Source organism: Populus nigra, chromosome 10 (genome assembly GCF_951802175.1).
Source record: "Populus nigra chromosome 10, ddPopNigr1.1, whole genome shotgun sequence".
In the NCBI taxonomy this organism is placed as follows: domain Eukaryota; kingdom Viridiplantae; phylum Streptophyta; class Magnoliopsida; order Malpighiales; family Salicaceae; genus Populus; species Populus nigra.
In genome coordinates this window covers 4,009,182-4,027,801 of record NC_084861.1, presented here as the reverse complement: position 1 = coordinate 4,027,801, position 18,620 = coordinate 4,009,182, and the positions used below count along the sequence as shown (strand labels likewise).

At 35.6% G+C, this 18,620-nt stretch overlaps 3 protein-coding genes across 3 annotated transcripts; all 3 read left to right on the top strand.

Moving 5' to 3' along the window:
* Nucleotides 1-4,366: 4,366 nt before the first annotated feature.
* Nucleotides 4,367-12,512, top strand: LOC133706068 (very-long-chain 3-oxoacyl-CoA reductase-like protein At1g24470). The gene is made up of 3 exons (XM_062131591.1): nucleotides 4,367-5,032; nucleotides 11,344-11,413; nucleotides 12,167-12,512. The coding sequence occupies exons 1-3, from the start codon at nucleotides 4,392-4,394 to the stop codon at nucleotides 12,428-12,430; spliced, it is 975 nt and encodes a 324-aa protein (XP_061987575.1). The 5' UTR covers nucleotides 4,367-4,391; the 3' UTR covers nucleotides 12,431-12,512.
* Nucleotides 12,513-13,698: 1,186 nt separating this feature from the next.
* Nucleotides 13,699-18,243, top strand: LOC133705064 (very-long-chain 3-oxoacyl-CoA reductase 1-like). The gene is made up of 3 exons (XM_062130160.1): nucleotides 13,699-14,607; nucleotides 14,721-14,793; nucleotides 17,863-18,243. Exons 1-3 carry the CDS (start codon nucleotides 14,507-14,509, stop codon nucleotides 18,115-18,117), a joined length of 429 nt encoding a protein of 142 aa, XP_061986144.1. The 5' UTR covers nucleotides 13,699-14,506; the 3' UTR covers nucleotides 18,118-18,243.
* On the top strand, nucleotides 13,970-14,500 carry LOC133705208 (very-long-chain 3-oxoacyl-CoA reductase 1-like). The gene has a single exon (XM_062130343.1). It carries the CDS (start codon nucleotides 13,970-13,972, stop codon nucleotides 14,498-14,500), a length of 531 nt encoding a protein of 176 aa, XP_061986327.1.
* Nucleotides 18,244-18,620: the final 377 nt, after the last annotated feature.

The following is an 18,620-nucleotide window of genomic DNA, read 5'->3' as shown; positions in this document are numbered from 1 at the left end:
TTTGTTTACTGTGGTTCTCTTCCATCAGTCTCTTCTATATTTATGATCTTGTCTAGACACACTCCCTCTTCAATGTCCACGATGATGATTCGTCAACTTTGACAAGTGAATATTCGACCAAGACGTTACATTCAGCTACCTCTTCAATTAGACACCTACCGCCGCGATAATGATTATTAGCTGTCGAGAGATTCCAAAGAGAATGTCGAGCTGCGTCAAACACGAGTGAACCTTCAGGTTTCCTAGGAAACCCTTTGCCTCTCTGAATTGGTGTGGCCTGAGAATGTGGATCAAAGATTCAAGACAGTGGGGCTGGATTTAGTGACGGATTAACTACTTAAATTTAGGTAGCCTAAAGCCAATAAAGGAATTGCTTCTAGGGAGTGACAGTGATTGATCAGTGGTTTCTTTATCAGAGGAGAGGAGAGGAGAGGACGGGAAAGTTTACGTGACTAGAGGCTCTGTAATGATAATCGGGACGATTTCTACGTTAGGCTAGGAATCATTCACACTTTCTGGTGTGGCCACATGCACATTAATTGGTAGTTGCAGGTTTAGATTATTGCACGTTGCCATGGAAATAGATGTAGATTGGAGCTCACTTGGCACCATCAACTGGCACCAGACGAGGGCAAACTACTTTGCCAGCGGATTAAAGCCACAGCTCCTAACGAGCTCAACTGCAGCCCTGTTTTGAATGTATAGGGTAACTTGTACAAAATTATTGCCTGTGCCTTGAGTCTGATACTGTAAAAACTGGTCCAAATTTTCTCTAGTTTAACGGTATTCTGTCCATGATGGACCGTGTAAAATGTATTTTGAACCCGTTGTTACTAAATCTGTTTGAACACAAAATCAGACAGACACCTATCACGTAAAATGTGTTAGGTGATGCCGAGCAGCAGATCTCCTCTTCAAAAACTAGCTTCTAAGTTGAAGTTTCCCTCACTCTTGTAAAATGTGGTCCAGACATGGTAAACCTAGGCTTTGGTATTGAGCTCATCGATCTCCCTCTGAAAAGCTGGTTTACAAGGTGAAGTTTTCCTCACATCTCCATCGGTCTCTTCCACAACGGATGCTGAATAATAACCCAACAAAGTACAAATAAATCCAGCCTAATTTGGCAAACCTTGTCTTGTAAATTATTGCAGTCTAGTTATATCAAGAGGTTGACCCCGTGAACGAAACAATTTCTTCCCAGCTTGCCTAGCTTGGCAACCTTGTCTTGTAAATTAGTGCAGTCTGGTTATACCCCATGATTGAAACGTCTGGTATTTGGTATTATAGTAGGTTTTATGTTTTAGATTATTTTTTATTTGAAAAAAATATTAATTAATATTTTTTAAGTATGTTTTTATGTGATTATATAAAAAATTAAAAAGAAATTTAAAATTATTTTAATATATTTTTAATTAAAAATATTTTAAAAAAATAACATGTACAACAATACTAAACGCATCCTAAAAACATGTTTGTTTTTATATTTTAAAAATATTTTTAATAAAGTTAAAAAAAATTCCAGTTAATATTTTTTTAATGTTTTTATATTATTTTAATATGCTAATATCAAAAATAAATTTTAAAAAAATAAAATATATATTATTTTAATACAAATTTAAAAATATATATATTTTAAAAAATAATCACCATTACCACACTATTGATCCTCCGAACTTCCCACCTTGAATAAATTGCAACCTCGATATTGTAAATTAGTGCCATGTAAATTTATGAGGAGAACCCCATGAAAATTAAAAACTCCTTCCCAACTTACCTAACTAAAATGTGACCTAGTTTATGCACCGCCTTGTTTCCCGGCATTCAACCGAACTAAATAGTAACTCCCTAGCTTGGCTAAGGTATTCAGACAGTCGATTTAGGGATTAGTGCAAACAAGTGTCCTGCTATTTGGTCTGCTTAAGCTACACTGCATTCACCATTTTCAAACTTTGACTCCTTCAGTCACTTGTTTTAGCTACTTAAGTTACTGACATCAATTATGTCGGTATAGCTATTATAGTTTTCTTTTAATTTACGATATAATTAAAGGAGTATTTTTAGATAGTTTGCATATTAATGAAAAAATCAAGATGCCTGAAAATGAAAATGATGTATTGAATAATTAATTAATTTATAATTTAAGTAATTTAATCTATTTATTTTGATCAAAATATCGGGAACTTGATATAAAAAACTTGAAAAACTGGTAACTAGTAGTAGATGATATCTGGTAAGCCAAGATGATCACCGGTAAATATTGTAGTAGTAGGTGGTGCCAGTTAAGCCAGTCAATCTATAGCTGGTATCTGCAACAGGTGTCAGTTAATGGATGTGAAGATTCTCCGATGGTAAAGTTAGTAACTTTATAAAAAGAGAAAATGCATTAATATTTTAGAGAGATAAACTCTTAAAATATATATGTTGAAAATATTAAGAATGAAGAGATTATCAACCTTTTACTTGAAGGATTCATTATGGTCTATTTATAGTCCATAAATCTTATTCTTTTATGGAGAGAAGAAACTAGAGTGTAATTTTATTTTTATGATATTTTAAGTTATGTTTTACTCAAAATAATATGTATTGCATAGTTAAGCTTAAGGCATCTGCATGAGCTCATGCGGTTTGTTTTTAGCTTATTTAGATCCATCATGTATCAATGAAAGTAAACTTTCATCTCTCAAAATTGTATGAACATATCTTTCAAAGTCATAAATTCTAATAATGTTATTATCATATATTGATTATTAGGATCATAGTTTTGAAACCCAACCCGGTCATCGACCCGATTAAGTGATCAGGTCACGAGTTAGATGGGTTGACCCGGTTCAACTAAAAAAAAAACCTACACTTACAGTAGTGAAAAATTAGTCTCGATTGAAAAAAAAAGCATATGCTTCTATAACCATGTGAACACATACACTTACAATTGCAAGTCCAATAAACAGAATTGGTGAGCATTAACAGAAGCAGAAGCAAACGAATAGGGACATCAAATTCAACTTAAGCAGAACAGTAACAAAATTAACAGCAAATTAGTGAGCATTAACAGAAGCAGAAGCAAATGAATAGAGAAGCAGAAGCAAATGAATAGGGACAACAGAGGACAGAAGCAATAACAACTAATTGCAAAAGCAGAAACAGAAGCAGAACGAATGAAATATTCACAGCAAAGTTCAGGTCTTTGACCATTTGAAGTTGCAGAAAAATAAAAGAACAGAGAAAATAAGATACATACATGTGGAGCTGCAAGCCTGCCCATTCAAAGCAAATGGGTCAATAGAGGAAATAATCGATGCCACTGTTATACAATATCAAAGCTCTCCTGCAAGTTCAACAAAGGGAAGAATATTTAAAAGATATTTCAATTTGAAACAGAGGATAGCGAGAGAAGAAAGAAACAAGTAACACTCATCTAACCTTATTTTCATATTTGAAACGGCAATCAAGGATTCAAGAGTCTTCTGCTATTCTTCGCGACTGAAATGGGTTTGAAGATTTCTTGAAATTAATTAGGTCTTCTCACTTCTGCGTTCGTTCCTCTGCTCTTCTCGTTTTGGCCTTTTAATTGTAAAAAGCCAAAACGACGTCGTTTCAGTCATGAGTATATAAAAAAATAAACTCGGGTCTCAGCCTGGTTTGACAGGTCCATCCAGATCGACCAGGTCTGACCGAGTCAATTCCCAACCTGTTTTTTGCTTAGACCCGGCCCGACCACAGACCCGGGTCGGCCGGGTCCCGGGTCAACCCGCCTGGCTAATCCAGGTTTTAAAACACTGATTAGGATACGAGAATCTTTGTTACTTGTATAACATGACAATTTTAAAAAAGATGCCTTTTCAAAAACAAAAACTATGACTACACACACACACACACACACACACACACACACACACACACACACACACACACACACACACACACACATATATATAGTTTTGATTTTTCTCTATTAAAAAACCTTTATAATTTATTAATTTTTTATATAAGACCTTAATTAATCTCTTAGTAGTCTATGTTCATCCAAAAGTTTTCTTAAAATCTTAATCTCTTAGTGATCTATTTGATCTCCAATGATGATTTTCTTGAAATCATAATCTCTTAAATGATTTTTTTTATCCAGTTTCCTGCTTTGTTCTTAGCAAACATAGATTAAAAAGAGAGGGAAAAAAAACAGAACTAAACATGATAAAGTTAGGAAAGTGTCTTTGGAAAACATCTCAGACAAACAACCCGAGTCCTAATTCTTAAATGTTCATCGCTAATTCATACATCACTTTCAATAACAGGGACCAGCCAAAAATCCTCATACGTCTTTAAATTCTTAGGAAATATATAGACATGCACACTCTTTCATCAGGAGTTCTTGAAAAGTAAAAAAAAAAATAAAAATGGTCTCGGCATGCATCAACCACCTCCTAACCCAGCCCATGTGGCTTATTCTTGTGTCTTCACTTGGTTTCCTCTCCTTCCTCCAAACCTCAACCTCTCTTCTCAAGTGGGTGTATGCAACGTTTCTCAGACCAAAAAAGAATCTCAAAGACTATGGCTCGTGGGCTCTAATCACCGGAGCCACAGACGGCATAGGCAAAGCCTTTGCTCACCAGCTAGCTCAAAAAGATCTAAACCTAATATTAGTCGGTAGAAACCCCACCAAGCTCGAAACAGTCTCGAGTGAAATCCAAGCAGAGCATCCAGGCACCAAGATTAAGACTGTGGTGTTTGATTTTTCAAGCAAAGCCTCAGCTGGTGTCCAGTCGATAATAGAGAAGGCCACAGAGGGGCTAGACGTTGGTGTGCTGATAAATAACTTGGGAATCACGTACCCTGCAGCCAGTTTTTTCCACGAGGTGGATGAGAAAGTTTGGATGGATATTGTTCGAGTAAATCTGGTGGGCACTAGTAGGGTTACTAAAGCAGTTTTGCCAGGGATGATCAAGAGGAAAAGAGGTGCCATTATTAATATTGGCTCTGGAGCTGCTAGTGCCATGCCTTCACATCCTCTCTTCACAATCTATGCTGCTACTAAAGCGTGAGCATATATGCCATAGGCATCGATAATCCCTCTTCTTTTTCCAGTACTGATTTTCAATTTTAAACACAAAGTTTTATGTTTTCTGTTCTGTCTTTTGATTTTGATAATAAGCATGAAAGAAATGCTGAGGGTTGCAGAGGCTGAAAACCAAAAAGAAAAAGAAAGGAACAGAGAACAAAGACATTTTGGCTGCTAACTTTCCAATGCAGTTTTATTATTCTGATTGTCTCTTTTCTACTTTTCAATGAAGAAACAGAAGGAATATATATACACGTATCAAGGCTGATGAGCCAGCCTTTCCCATGCAAAAGGAAATTATTCCCACACCAGCAGCATGGTTAACTAAGTTGTTATAAAAGAAAAGAATGCATAACTGACTATAGCTGAAAAACAGGGAAAAAACTAATCATCCGTTTTCTTTTAACAACTTTGCATCCTCATCCTTATTCTTTAACATCCCCCCGCAAGATGGAGCATAGTAGTTGACAATGCCCATCTTGGACATATGAGAAGATAATAGATAGGCAGGTAATGCTTTTGTGAAAACATCTGCTAGTTGACACTTTGTAGAAACATATGCAGTTGATAAGACACCTGCTTGGATTTTGTCACGAATAGGGTGACAATCTAATTCAATATGCTTGGTTCTTTCGTGGAAAACAGGATTCGAAGCAATGTGTAGGGCAGCTTTATTGTCACAGTATAACACAGCGGGATGAGGATGATTTATACGAAGATCTGTTAGAAGAAAACTCAACCAAGTAATTTATGAGCTAGTGATGGCCATGGCACGATACTCAGCTTCTGCTGATGAACGGGAGACCACTGATTGCTTCTTTGATTTCCAAGAGATTAAGGATGAACCAAGGAATATGCAGAAACCAGAAACAGAACGTCTGGTGTCAGGACAGGATGCCCAGTCTGAATCACAATATGCCGTGATGTCCAGGTTATGCTCAGAAGAAAAGAAAAGACCCTGCCCTGGAGCTCCTTTGATGTATTTCAGGATCTTGAAAGCTGCAGCTAAGTGAAAATCAGTGGGATGATCCATGAATTGACTGAGAATTTGGACACTATAAGAAATGTCTGGCCTTGTTATGGTCAAGTATAAAAGTTTTCCAACAAGCTGCCTGTAGTAAGTAGAATCAGATAGAGGGGTGCCCTCCTCTTTACTGAGCTTTAAGTTTTGATCCATAGGAAGCTTAGAAGGTCGAGACCCGAGAACGCCAAAGGTAGCTAGAATATCTAAAGCATATTTCCTCTGACAAATCTGTATTCCTTGTGATGTTCTGGCAATTTCAAGTCCTAGAAAATACCTCAATTGTCCCAAATCTTTGATTTTGAATTGATTGTTGAGAAATACTTTAATATCGTTGACAACAGCAGGAGAGTCACTGGCTACGATAATATCATCAACATAGACGAGTAGTGCTGTGAACGATCGATTGTCTTGCTTGATGAACAAACTATAATCTGCTTTGGACTGATAAAACCCGAACTGAAGTAAAGAGGTAGAGAATTTAGAGTACCATTGTCGTGAGGCCTGTTTTAACCCGTAAAGACTCTTAAGTAGTCTGCATACTTGATGAGATTGACCTTGGGTGTATCCAGGAGGACGTTTCATGTATATTTCTTCCTGTAAGTCTCCATGAAGAAAAGCGTTGTTGACATCAAACTGATACAGGCCCCAACCTTTCACAGCAGCTATGGCCAAGAGACAACGCACTGTAACAAGCTTAGCAACAGGAGAGAAAGTTTCGTGATAGTCAATACCTTCTTCTTGGGTGTAACCCTTGGCCACCAACCTTGCCTTATATCGTTCAATGCTGCCATCAGAATTGTACTTTATCTTATAGACATATTTGCAGGCAATAGGTCTTTTTCCAGCTGGCAGATCAGTCATGATCCATGTCTGGTTAGCCTCCAAAGCTTTCAATTCATCCTCCATGGCCATGCATCAATGGGGGTCAGTAACAGCTTGAGCATATGTTTGTGGTTCGGTGTGAGAAGAAATGGAAGCAGAGAAAACTTGAAAGGGTAAAGAGAATTTATTGTATGAAAGGTAGTTACTCAAATGAACTGCGTTACCTGAAGGAGCCTCAGCTGTTGTGTCTTGGATTGGATTGGATGAATTGAAGGAAGCCAGTTGACAATGAAAATCCTGTAAGTATTTGGGAGCCTGTTTCATCCTAGCAGATTTGCGAACATGAAGAGGAGGGGTAGGAGTTTGTGAGATGTGAGGCGAAGAAGAAACAAAATCTGAAGGTTGTGAGTCAGGCTGAATGTATATGTCTTGAGTGTCAGGAGAAATATTCACTTCTGAAGATAAGTTGGTGGAAGTGGTAGGTGAAAAAGGAGTGTCAGGTATGTGATTTTGTAAAGGTTCTATAGTATAAGAAGAGCGAGTATCAGATGGTTGAGGCTGGGCCAGAGGAAGCAGTGTATGAGAAGAAAGAGGTTCTGGTACAGGCAGTTTAAAAGGGAAAATTTGTTCGTGGAATATCACATCTCTAGACAAAAGGATTTCATGTGTTTCTAAATCTACCAACTTATAGCCTTTTACTCCAAAAGGATAACCAAGAAAGGCACATTTTCTTGCTCGAGAATCAAATTTCTTTCTGCCCTGACCTATGGTAGTTGCAAAACAAAGGCATCCAAAGACTCGCAGGTGATGATATGTGGGATCATTGTGAAAAATAGCTTCATAAGGTGTTCTGTTATGTAATATAGGGGTAGGAATGCGGTTGATAATGTAGGTGGCAGTGAGGACACAATCATTCCAGAACTCAAGAGGTAAACTAGCTTGGAATCTAAGAGCTCTAGCAACATTTAAGATGTGTTGATGTTTTCTCTCAACTATTCCATTCTGTTGGGGGGTTTCTACACAGGTTCTTTGATGAATGATGCCATTTTTATGGAAGAAGTCTTGCATGTGAAATTCGGCTCCATTATCACTTCTTAGATACTTAATCTTAGCTCCAAATTGAGTGTGAATAAGGTTGCAAAATGATTCTATGAATTTCCTTGTGTCTGATTTATATCTAAGCAAATATACCCAGGTGCTACGAGACAAGTCATCAACAATGGTCAAGAAGTATCTACTCCCATCATAAGCTGCAACAGAACATGGCCCCCATAAATCACAGTGTATAAGTTCAAAATTGAAAGAAGATTTGTGTAGGCTTTGATTAAAAGGGAGTCTATGCTGCCTTGCCAAAGGACAAATTGAACAAGGAACTTCATTAATAGTAGAACGTGTGGTTTGGATTACAACAGGATCTCTAATCAATTGTAATCTGGAATTGGAAATATGGCCTAGGCGATAATGCCATAAGTCAAACGGATGATTGGTATTTGTGGCACAAACAAAATGCAAACGATGAATGTCAAAATACTTGGATAGTGTACACATCAAAGCATCTGGAGATACTTCAACATGCTTAAGGTGGTAGAGATCATTCTTCATTTCACCCAATCCAATCGTTGTCCACGACATGAGGTCCTGCAGGAAACAAGCAGTGGATAGGAAAACAAAGCAATAAGAGACATTTTTGGTTAATGTAGGAGCCGAAAGAAGGTTGAAAGTAAATGAAGGAACACACAAAACATTCTCAAGAGTAATTAATGTGGAGAGTTTGACAGTGCCTATGTGTGTGACTGGAACCTCTTGACCATTTGGAAGTTTAACATTATAAGACACAGTGGCTGTTATTGTTGTGAAAAAAACGGTGCTGCAGATCATATGATCTGTAGCTCCTGTGTCTATGATCCAAGGGACATTATTAATATCAAAAGATTTATGAGAGTAAGTAGAGAGGCAAGTTGTGATACCAGACATTGACGGTAGACTCGTGAAGTTAGCCATTGGAGGATGAATGTCTGCTGGATTTTGTTTCTCATGAAGCAACTGCAAGATTTTCTGATACTGATTTGAAATTAAATTCATCTTGTCAACTTGATTCTTGGGAAAATCTTCAGCTACAATGACGTTGGATTGTCTAGCATGTATATTTGGTCGTCTTCCCTTGTTATGCAATTTATGGCCAGGAGGATACCCCACTAACTTGTAACATTTCTCTGCCAGATGACCACTCATGTGACAGTGGCTGCAAGTAGGTGGTGTGGCATTTCCTGCTTTAAAACAATCTTCTAAGGGATGCCCTTGAATCTTGCAGTGTGGACAGTAGGGTCTGTTAAATGACCTGAAGGTTGTGGATGTGTTTTTGGCAAGAAAAGCCATTGATTCAGGAGTAGATGCATGAGATAACATCTGGTGTTGTTTCTCCTGCTGCTGAATAAGAGAAAAGACTTTACTGACTTGTGGTATGGGATCCATTAGCATGATCTGATCCCTTACATTGGAATATGTTTCATTTAGACCCATGAGAAACTGAATTACACAATCTTGTTGGTATCGATCAATCAGCATCTTCATCTGTCCACAAGAACACTCTGGCAAGGGACAATGTAAGGTTAACTCATCCCAAATTGTTTTCAGCTTTCCATAATAAACACTGACTAAATCATTTCCCTGAGTTAAGTTGGCTAGAGCCCCTTTTAGTTGAAATATTCGTGGACCATTTTGCTGGGTAAGTCTCTCACAAAGCTCATTCCAAATATCATAGGCATTGTCAACAAGGATGAAAGAAGACTTTACTGAAGAACTTACAGAGTTGTGAATCCATGAAACAATCATGTCGTTGCATCTTTCCCATGCTTCTAGAAGAGGATCGTTGGGATCTGAAGGTTTTGTGATACTGCCATCAACAAAACCAAGTTTGTTCTTGGCTCTAAGGGCCCTCTTCATGGCTCTTGCCCAAGTAACATAGTTTTCTGTGGTTAAGAGATCAGTCACCAAACCAAGAACTGATGTGTCACCATGATCAAGTCGGTATGGATTGTTTGGGTCAGAGAGGTTATGGAAACGTGAGGTTGATTTTGCAGTAAATGGTGGTGGTTGTTGATTTTCAGCATCTTTTTCCATTTTTAGTTAAATGACCGAAGCTCTGATACCATGAAAGAAATGCTGAGGGTTGCAGAGGCTGAAAACCAAAAAGAAAAAGAAAGGAACAGAGAACAAAGACGTTTTGGCTGCTAACTTTCCAATGCAGTTTTATTATTCTGATTGTCTCTTTTCTACTTTTCAATGAAGAAACAGAAGGAATATATATACACGTATCAAGGCTGATGAGCCAGCCTTTCCCATGCAAAAGGAAATTATTCCCACACCAGCAGCATGGTTAACTAAGTTGTTATAAAAGAAAAGAATGCATAACTGACTATAGCTGAAAAACAGGGAAAAAACTAATCATCCGTTTTCTTTTAACAACTTTGCATCCTCATCCTTATTCTTTAACAAAGCATTCAAGGGGAGGGAAAAAACAAACAAACGAGATTTAAAAGGGAAGCCTTGAATTAATGTATAAAACAAGCTCCTATAGATATATAATAAAAAATTAAACTTTAATTAAGCGACTAAATAGTTAATTAATTAAGGGCGCGCAGCACATAAAAAAGGAAAAAAATACTCCTATGAACTTTAATTGCTTGATACATTTGATAACTTCTAGTGATAGAGAATAGAAAAACAAGGAATCAATTTTTAGGTGTACTTTTGAGGTTGGCCAAATTTGGAGGTTTGGTAGGTTAGTGTATTAATTAAAAGATTATTTACTTCAACCACCCATGCACAATTATAATACAATATAGAGAACACAATTAAAATTGTGCTCAATTAATGCTCAATTAATGCTCTAAAAGTATAAACATATTTATTAGAGAAATAGAAAAATAAACATAATGATTTAAAAATAAATTTATATCATTTTAAAATAAAAAAATATAATTTTTTTTTATCTCGGTATAGTAATTAAATGCTACTTAAAATCAAGTGCGTGGCTGAAATCAAATGGGTTACCATCCTTGGTATTTTTTATTTTTTTCTCACGTGGATTTATTTGCTTAAATCAAACGAAGTATGATTATATATACCAAGTAATTATATTTATTGCAAGTTTATAATGTCTAGTTTATTATTTAATTTAAATATGTATAATGTAATTATTTTTATTGGAAAAAATATGTCTATATAATTATAGTCACATCTTCCAGCAAGTAAATTCCAGAAATATTCTAAGTAGTTACGGTATAAAAAAAATATTTTGAAAGAAAATATTGATAATGAAAATCTAAGTCAAATAGATATATTTTTTTATGGATAAAGAAACTAGATTTATTAGAATTTAATGGGCCGTTCAATTATTAATAATGACCTAACTAATATTATTTGAGCTGCTGAGTCCTTGCAGTTACATTGATCAATTATCAAGATGTTTATACGTGGAATACAGACGCTGTGGAATTCATGTACAGTGTCAGGTATTTTAGCTTCCATCTCTGTGCATCGATCGCCATTACTTTCTATTACCATATTTGTCTTAATTTCTGGTAAATCAATGTAAAGTGTAATAACTACATTACATTTTCTGAATGAAGAAATTAAATGTCACTCCAACTACTAAGATACTCATTTGATATTGTTGTAATTTTTATTGCATAAAAAATATTAAATTGATGGTTTTTTATATGTTTTTATGATTTTTAACGTGTTGATTCTAAAATCTAAATATATATTATTTTAATATATTTTCAATTAAAAAAACACTAAATATCTTGCTATCAAACATACATTAATGAGTAGTTGGTTTAATCAAAGTAAAGTATAATGACTACATTACATTTTATGAGGAAATTAAATGATACTTCGACTATTAAAACACTTGTTTGACATTATAGTAATTTTTGTTTTTTTATAAATAAATTATTTATTATATAAAAAATATTAAACTGACGTCTTTTAAAATATTTTTATAATTTTTAATATGTTAAATATTAAAATCTAAAATATATATATTATTTTAATCCGTTTCAAATTCAAAAACACAACTATCTCGTCATCAAACATTCATTACTGAGTAAGTGGCTTAATGAAAAAACTATGAAGCCCAGAGAGCAGGTTTCCCTTAAATTTTGTTTCCCCCCTAAATAACTTATGGGTACTGATACCTTCATCTAAGAAGAAGGTAATTTTCATGATGAATATACCTAATGTAATCAAGGCTCCCTACACAGGTGCCGCTATATGTTGCAACAAAAATGACTTCAAGAGTAGCTTCGATTCAGAAGTCATCCTTGTTCATACCATCACCAGAAGCTTACGCCAAGGCTGCGATTGGTCGAGTAGGCTATGAAGCACGGTGTGCTCCCTACTGGGCTCACTCGATTCAATGGTGGCTGGCTTGCTTGCTTCCCGAGCGCGTTCTTGATTCCTGGCGTCTCTCTGTTGGTATCCACCGAAGAGGAAAGCTCACAGCACAAGTTCGAGCAAATTTGTAGCTAGTCTATCCTTGATGGGGTTTTGGGGTTTTTATGCTGTTTTCAAAACTTCTCTTAATTATTCATGTTTCTTTTTCAATTATGCATGCTTTCAGAAATCATTAGATTTATTTCTAAAATCCCATATATATCAGCAAGTTAACAGTCAATTCAACCTCTGTTGTCGATTTTGGGGTCAATTAATCGAATTAGAATGAAGGGGGTGAGAGAATTTTCTGCACAAGCAGGGTAAAAAATTAAGGTGTCTTTTCCAACTTCGAGCCGTGGGGCAGAATGTTTTTTAAAATAATATTTCGTTTAAAAATAAATTAAAATAATTTTTTATATTTTTTTATTTTTAACAAAACAAATTAAAATTATTAAAAAATATCAATTTAATATATTTTTTAATGAATAAATGTGCGTCAAAGGCATAGTACATGGTATATAGTTTGTGTTATACGAAGGGTCTGTTTTTCCTCTCTTTAATCTCCCGAGTTGTTCTTGAATTTACTCCTCGACAAAGGGACGACCTATGATAGGTACTTCCTCGAGATCAGGAAGATTAATTTTCATCGGAAACAACCTCACCGTAAATCCTCATCGCGCCTCGCCCGTTGATGGGATCAAAAGGTTTTTTTTTTTTTTAATATCAAGAAAGTATATATGAAACAAAAATTAAATGTGTATATGTCATGAAAAATTTAACCAAAAAGGTAATTTATACTCTACTTGAACAAAATTCAGACATTTGTAATATATATCTTCCGTCTACATATGGAGGATGATTTATATATTTATTTCTTGATATAAATATTGTTGTAATTGAAGTTTTGGTGTATCTCAAAACATATTTTTTATTTTTTATTTTTATTATTTTATCTTCATTTTATTTAATATTTTTTATTGGGTGTTGTTAGGTAACAAACTATAAAAGTCATATTTTTTTAATCATGATATACACAAATTCTATTATTTTTTAATTTTTTAATATGTTATTTTACCGGTATATTTTTTAAAAAATATGCTAAAAACAAAAAATAGCCCAAAATTTATTCATAACAAATTGTATCCCAGGTTTTCAGAATGGACATGTCAGTGTCCCGTCAGACGAGCATCGAAGAACCAAAAAAGGAGGAACAGGAGACAAGAATCTTAAATGGCAAGAATCTTGAACAAGGAAGGCCCTTGGCAGTGTGTCCCAACGAAGCCATGTTGTGAATAAACGTCACCATAAGTAGTTAATGGGGCGGTTTTCATCTCATCTACTTCACCACACTCCGTTCAGCCACCTTTCGCTTTCTCCATCAAATCTTAGTTAATTCCCGCGTTCTTCTGTCTGTTCTCGCCTAACTTATCTTCTGCCACTCGATTTTTCCTCTCACACGCGCGCGCGCGCACTCTGTTTTCCTCGTTAGCTCCGCTTTTAAATCCAAAATTCTGCAGTGTTAACATTAACAGAAGCTTCCTTACCTTTCTTTCCCCTTCTTTCTTTATAGCATTCTATTATTTAAGTCTTCATCAAATCCCACGTCTCGGATCGAAAAGCATAACTAAAGAATGGATCTCCGTTTCATTGACCAGCTCAAAGATCAGCCTTTCTGGCTTCTTCTGCTCTTCACTTTGGGTTCTCTTTCACTTCTGAAATTCCTTTCCGCTACTCTCAAATGCGTCTACGTTAGTTTCCTCAGACCTGCCAAGAATCTCAAGAAATATGGGTCATGGGCTCTCGTTACTGGGCCCACTGACGGTATTGGCAAGGGATTCGCTTTCCAAATGGCTCGAAAGGGTCTCAATCTAGTCTTGGTGGGCAGGAATCCTGATAAACTCAAAGACGTGTCAGGTTCTATTCAATCCACATACAGTAATGTTCAAATCAAGAACGTTGTTGTTGATTTCAGTGGCGATATTGACGAGGGTGTTCAAAAGATCAAGGAGACTATTGAAGGATTGGATGTTGGTGTCTTGATTAATAATGTTGGGGTTTCTTATCCTTATGCGAGGTTCTTTCATGAGGTTGATGAGGGGTTGTTGAAGAATTTGATTAAAGTGAACGTGGAAGGCACTACCAAAGTTACGCAAGCTGTTTAGCATGGGATGTTGAAGAAGAAGAAAGGTGCTATTGTTAATATTGGTTCTGGTGCTGCCATTGTTATTCCTTCTGATCCTCTTAATGCTGTTTATGCTGCTACTAAAGCGTAAGCCTCTCTTCTTATTTTTCTTCGTGATTTATTTACAAGGATCTAATTTGTGGAGATTTGGAGCAGGTTGCTATTAGTTTTCATTTATTTAATCTGTGTAATGTTATCAGGTACATTGATCAATTCTCAAGATGCCTTTATGTTGAATACAAGAAAAGTACTGGGATTGATGTGCAGTGTCAGGTACTGTGCTTCTCCATACTACAATGCTCTGCTGCTTTCAATACTTATCCTGATCTGTATGTAATGGATTTAGTTTACGTTGATGTTCTGGTCAATCTGTGATTATGTCTAAATGAATGTGCTTAATTATGTGATCGCATCTGAAATTTGGAATATAAATGGTGACGAAATTTCTTTCTACTTGCATCAGTCAGTTTTCTGCTCTTTGGTGAGGGCATTGAAGAAAAACCATCTTTATCTCCTTTTCGCCTTATAAAGTAACTATGAACCCTAAAACATGGATTGATCGATATGGAATAGCTGCATGTCAAGTGCTTTAAGCTACAAGCTTGCGTTAGGAAATAATTTATGATTTGTCTGCCGTTACCCCCAACATATGTTTTTCAATAACAGAGGACACACTACATATATTCTATTATAATTAGCTTATTAGAAATCTTGATATGTTGTGTTTTATCATCGGAACATTATAACGGCCTTAAAAATCATCAATAGAAAGAATAAATTTCTAGTATTTTATTTTTTTTGACAGAAAAATATTTTATTTAAATAAATTTTATTTAATATTATAGTTATTAGAAATCTTAATTGATCAATAAAAATTTTATAATAAGAGACTGGTTATATAAAAAAAAAGATATTATCATTCTTTAAATATTATGTTTAAAACAGACTACATTGCTAATTATATCTTAAATTACTAAAAGTTTATTGGTTTATGTTATGATGATTTATGTAATATTCATGACTCTGACGTAAATGAATATTCAACCACAGATATTTTAAATTTTAGCATTATTAAATATTACATAGTAAAAAAAACATATGATATTCCTGATTCTAAAATTAGTGAATAAACTAATAAAATAATTTAAATCAATGCCCGTATTTTTATTTTTTGGAGGGTCTAACCCAGCCTGTAAGAACTGGACTACACTCAGCTGATCCACCCCGGTCACTGGCCCCAGCCAGTGACCCGGCTGGGCAGGGAATACGCGTGAAAAGCTTCACGCACGCTCAGCACGACGGGAGTAATTAAAAGTCAAAACTGCAAGTGTACAGTGCCTGTGTAATTAAAAATGGAAAGAGAGGGAAAGATGCAAACTTACCTGGTGCAGTTGCGGGGTGAAGACGAAGACGATGGTAACGACCGGTTAGCTCTGGCCGGACGATGTCTTCTCCCTTCTCGTTTCGTGTCTGTCTCTTACTTTTTTTCCTGGGTTTTCTTCTGGTCTTCTTCTGTCCCCTGTGTTGCTGCTATTCCTTCGTCCCCTGCGTCTGTCCTCTAGTGTTTTCTCTTCTAGAAAAGCTCCCCCAGTTCCTTTGAATTTCCTTTGTTTGCGTCTTGCATTGTGTAATTTTCCTGTGTCTTCGTTCTTCTTCTTCTTCTTCTTCTTCTTTTCCTTGGTTTCCCTTTTTCTCTGTATCTGCTTTTCTGTTTGTTCATTCGTTGGTTCCCCCTTTTCTGTGGCCTTCTCTGGCTTTTATAAAGCCAGAGAATGGCCTCTGTTCATGTATTCGTGCCTCACGATCGTGAGGCACGAACGCATCTGTTTCTTTGAGAAGAAACAGGGGAATAACAGTCCAGTTATTGCAGGACTGTTCAACGTGGCCTCTGGAAGATAATGGACAGCTGAGGAGACGTTCATGGGAGACGTGGTCCAAAACGGTTTTGGTTTCCTGTTGAATCGGTCCCTGGTCTGGAGAAGGTGATGATGAATAGTGGTTCAAACGGCGCCGTTTGTATCCCTGGAAATGGCTATTTTCAACTTGGACCCTGAACTTCTGATATTTAACATTGGGTCCCTGATGTTATTAATTAAACAATTTTAAGTTCAATTAAGTCCCCCATTCTTCATGTTTGACCAAATTGACCTCCAAATTTATAATTCAATCCTCAAACTTTAAATTTGTGTGATCTTGACTCAATTCTCAAATATTTTTTATTCATTCATTTTCTATCTTATTATTAATTTATTTTTTTGAAAATCCAAAAATTGGATTATGGTCGAGCAAGCTGATGCTTAATTCTGTCAAAAAGAAAGATCATGATTGAATTTTATAATACAGTTGTTAGGTAGAGGCCATCTTTCTTTCGTTTTCGTGACAAAATTATAGATATACAAATGCTTTCGTGCACTTCATGGTTTTACCTACTTTTTTTTTCTTAGTGTGTTGTTAGCGCTGCTGAATGTCTATTTGATTTGGTACAGTAATTGTGGTTATTTTTAAATAATTTTTTATATTAAAATATATGTTAATGATTTTTTTTATTTTTAAAAAATTATTTTTGATATTTCCATATCAAAACGATTTAAAACATACACAATATATTAAATTTTAATAAAAAAATTATTTTTTTTAGAAATACAATGCAAATCACATTCCCAAACATATTCTTAGTGTTATAATCCCGATGAATGTAACTATCATTATCAGTATAAGATGAACTTATCATGTGGAAATGCTATATATATGCCATGCTAATCATATTTTTCTATCCAACAATGCACATAATTTTTCTTCTTCTTCTTTTGATTCTCCTGTCTTTTGAATTCTTCCTTGTATTCTACACATTTGTCTGAATTGGCTGGTATAATTAGAGAGAGAAGCGGTAGAGTTTTAGATGTGAGACGATACTAGAACTTACTGCTAATTGAATTCATGTTTTCTGACTTAAAAGCTGGCAAGTGATGATGTGAGGAAACGTCAATGAGATGGCTATTTGCTCTGTAAAACACAGACAACTCTAGCGGAGGAATCATAACCAAAGCATACTGAAAAGCCTACAGCACCTTGCCTATCTGATGTTTGTGATCTGTGTGCCCTTTCTGACTATAACACTCATCTTGTAAATAATTATTTTTTCTTTTGTGCTTATCAAGAGAGATGCAGGTCTCCCATCTTGAGTTTTTGTCTCTTGATTTGCATAAATATCTTAAGTATAATTTCAGATCTTATTCAGGTAGAATAATGATAAACATTCTGCTTACTATCAGGTATTGGTTTAAGCATCCGATTTTCTTTGTTTTATGCTTCTTTGATCAATCTAGGGTTTTATTGATGCAGGTTCCGCTTTACGTGGCAACAAAGATGGCATCAATAAGGAGATCTTCCTTTTGGGTTCCATCATCAGATGGTTATGCCCGGGCAGGTCTGCGTGCTATAGGCTATGAACCTCGCTGCACACCTTACTGGCCCCATTCCCTTCTCTGGGGTTTGATACAATTGTTGCCAGAATCAATTGTTGATTTCTGGAGACTAAGTTTTTGCCTTGCGATTCGAAAGAAGGGACACCTTAAAGATTCCAGGAAGATGGAATGAACAGTATAAACTCAACTTTGGTTAGCTTGGGAATATGGTCTGTGGATTAAACTTTCAGGATGCTGATTGTGTACTTATCATTTGAAGTCACAAAAATAAAAATAAACACGCCACGTTATTGATTAATTTACAGTTATAATTAATTAGATATATGAAATTAAATTACTATGATTATTCATTTTCTTTCTATTTCAATGTTAATTATTGCTGCTTATATCCCCCATTAAGTAATTACCTGCACTTTGTCTGCATGTTAAATTTATTAATTTTAATATGCTTTTAAATATAGAAAAGTTCACATGCTGCGTTAGACTGTTTATCCTTTAAAAATTCTCTTAATCAAGAAATCCCTGGAGGGAGTTCGTCTACTGAAGATGTCTAGGGATAGAATGTGGAAGTTAACCCCTAGGGTTTCAGCGAAGAACCTGATACAGCACCTGTTCCTGTCCTGGGAGTAACAATTTCAGAGTCTTGAGCTGTCTCTGTGAAGGAAAAACGTATGT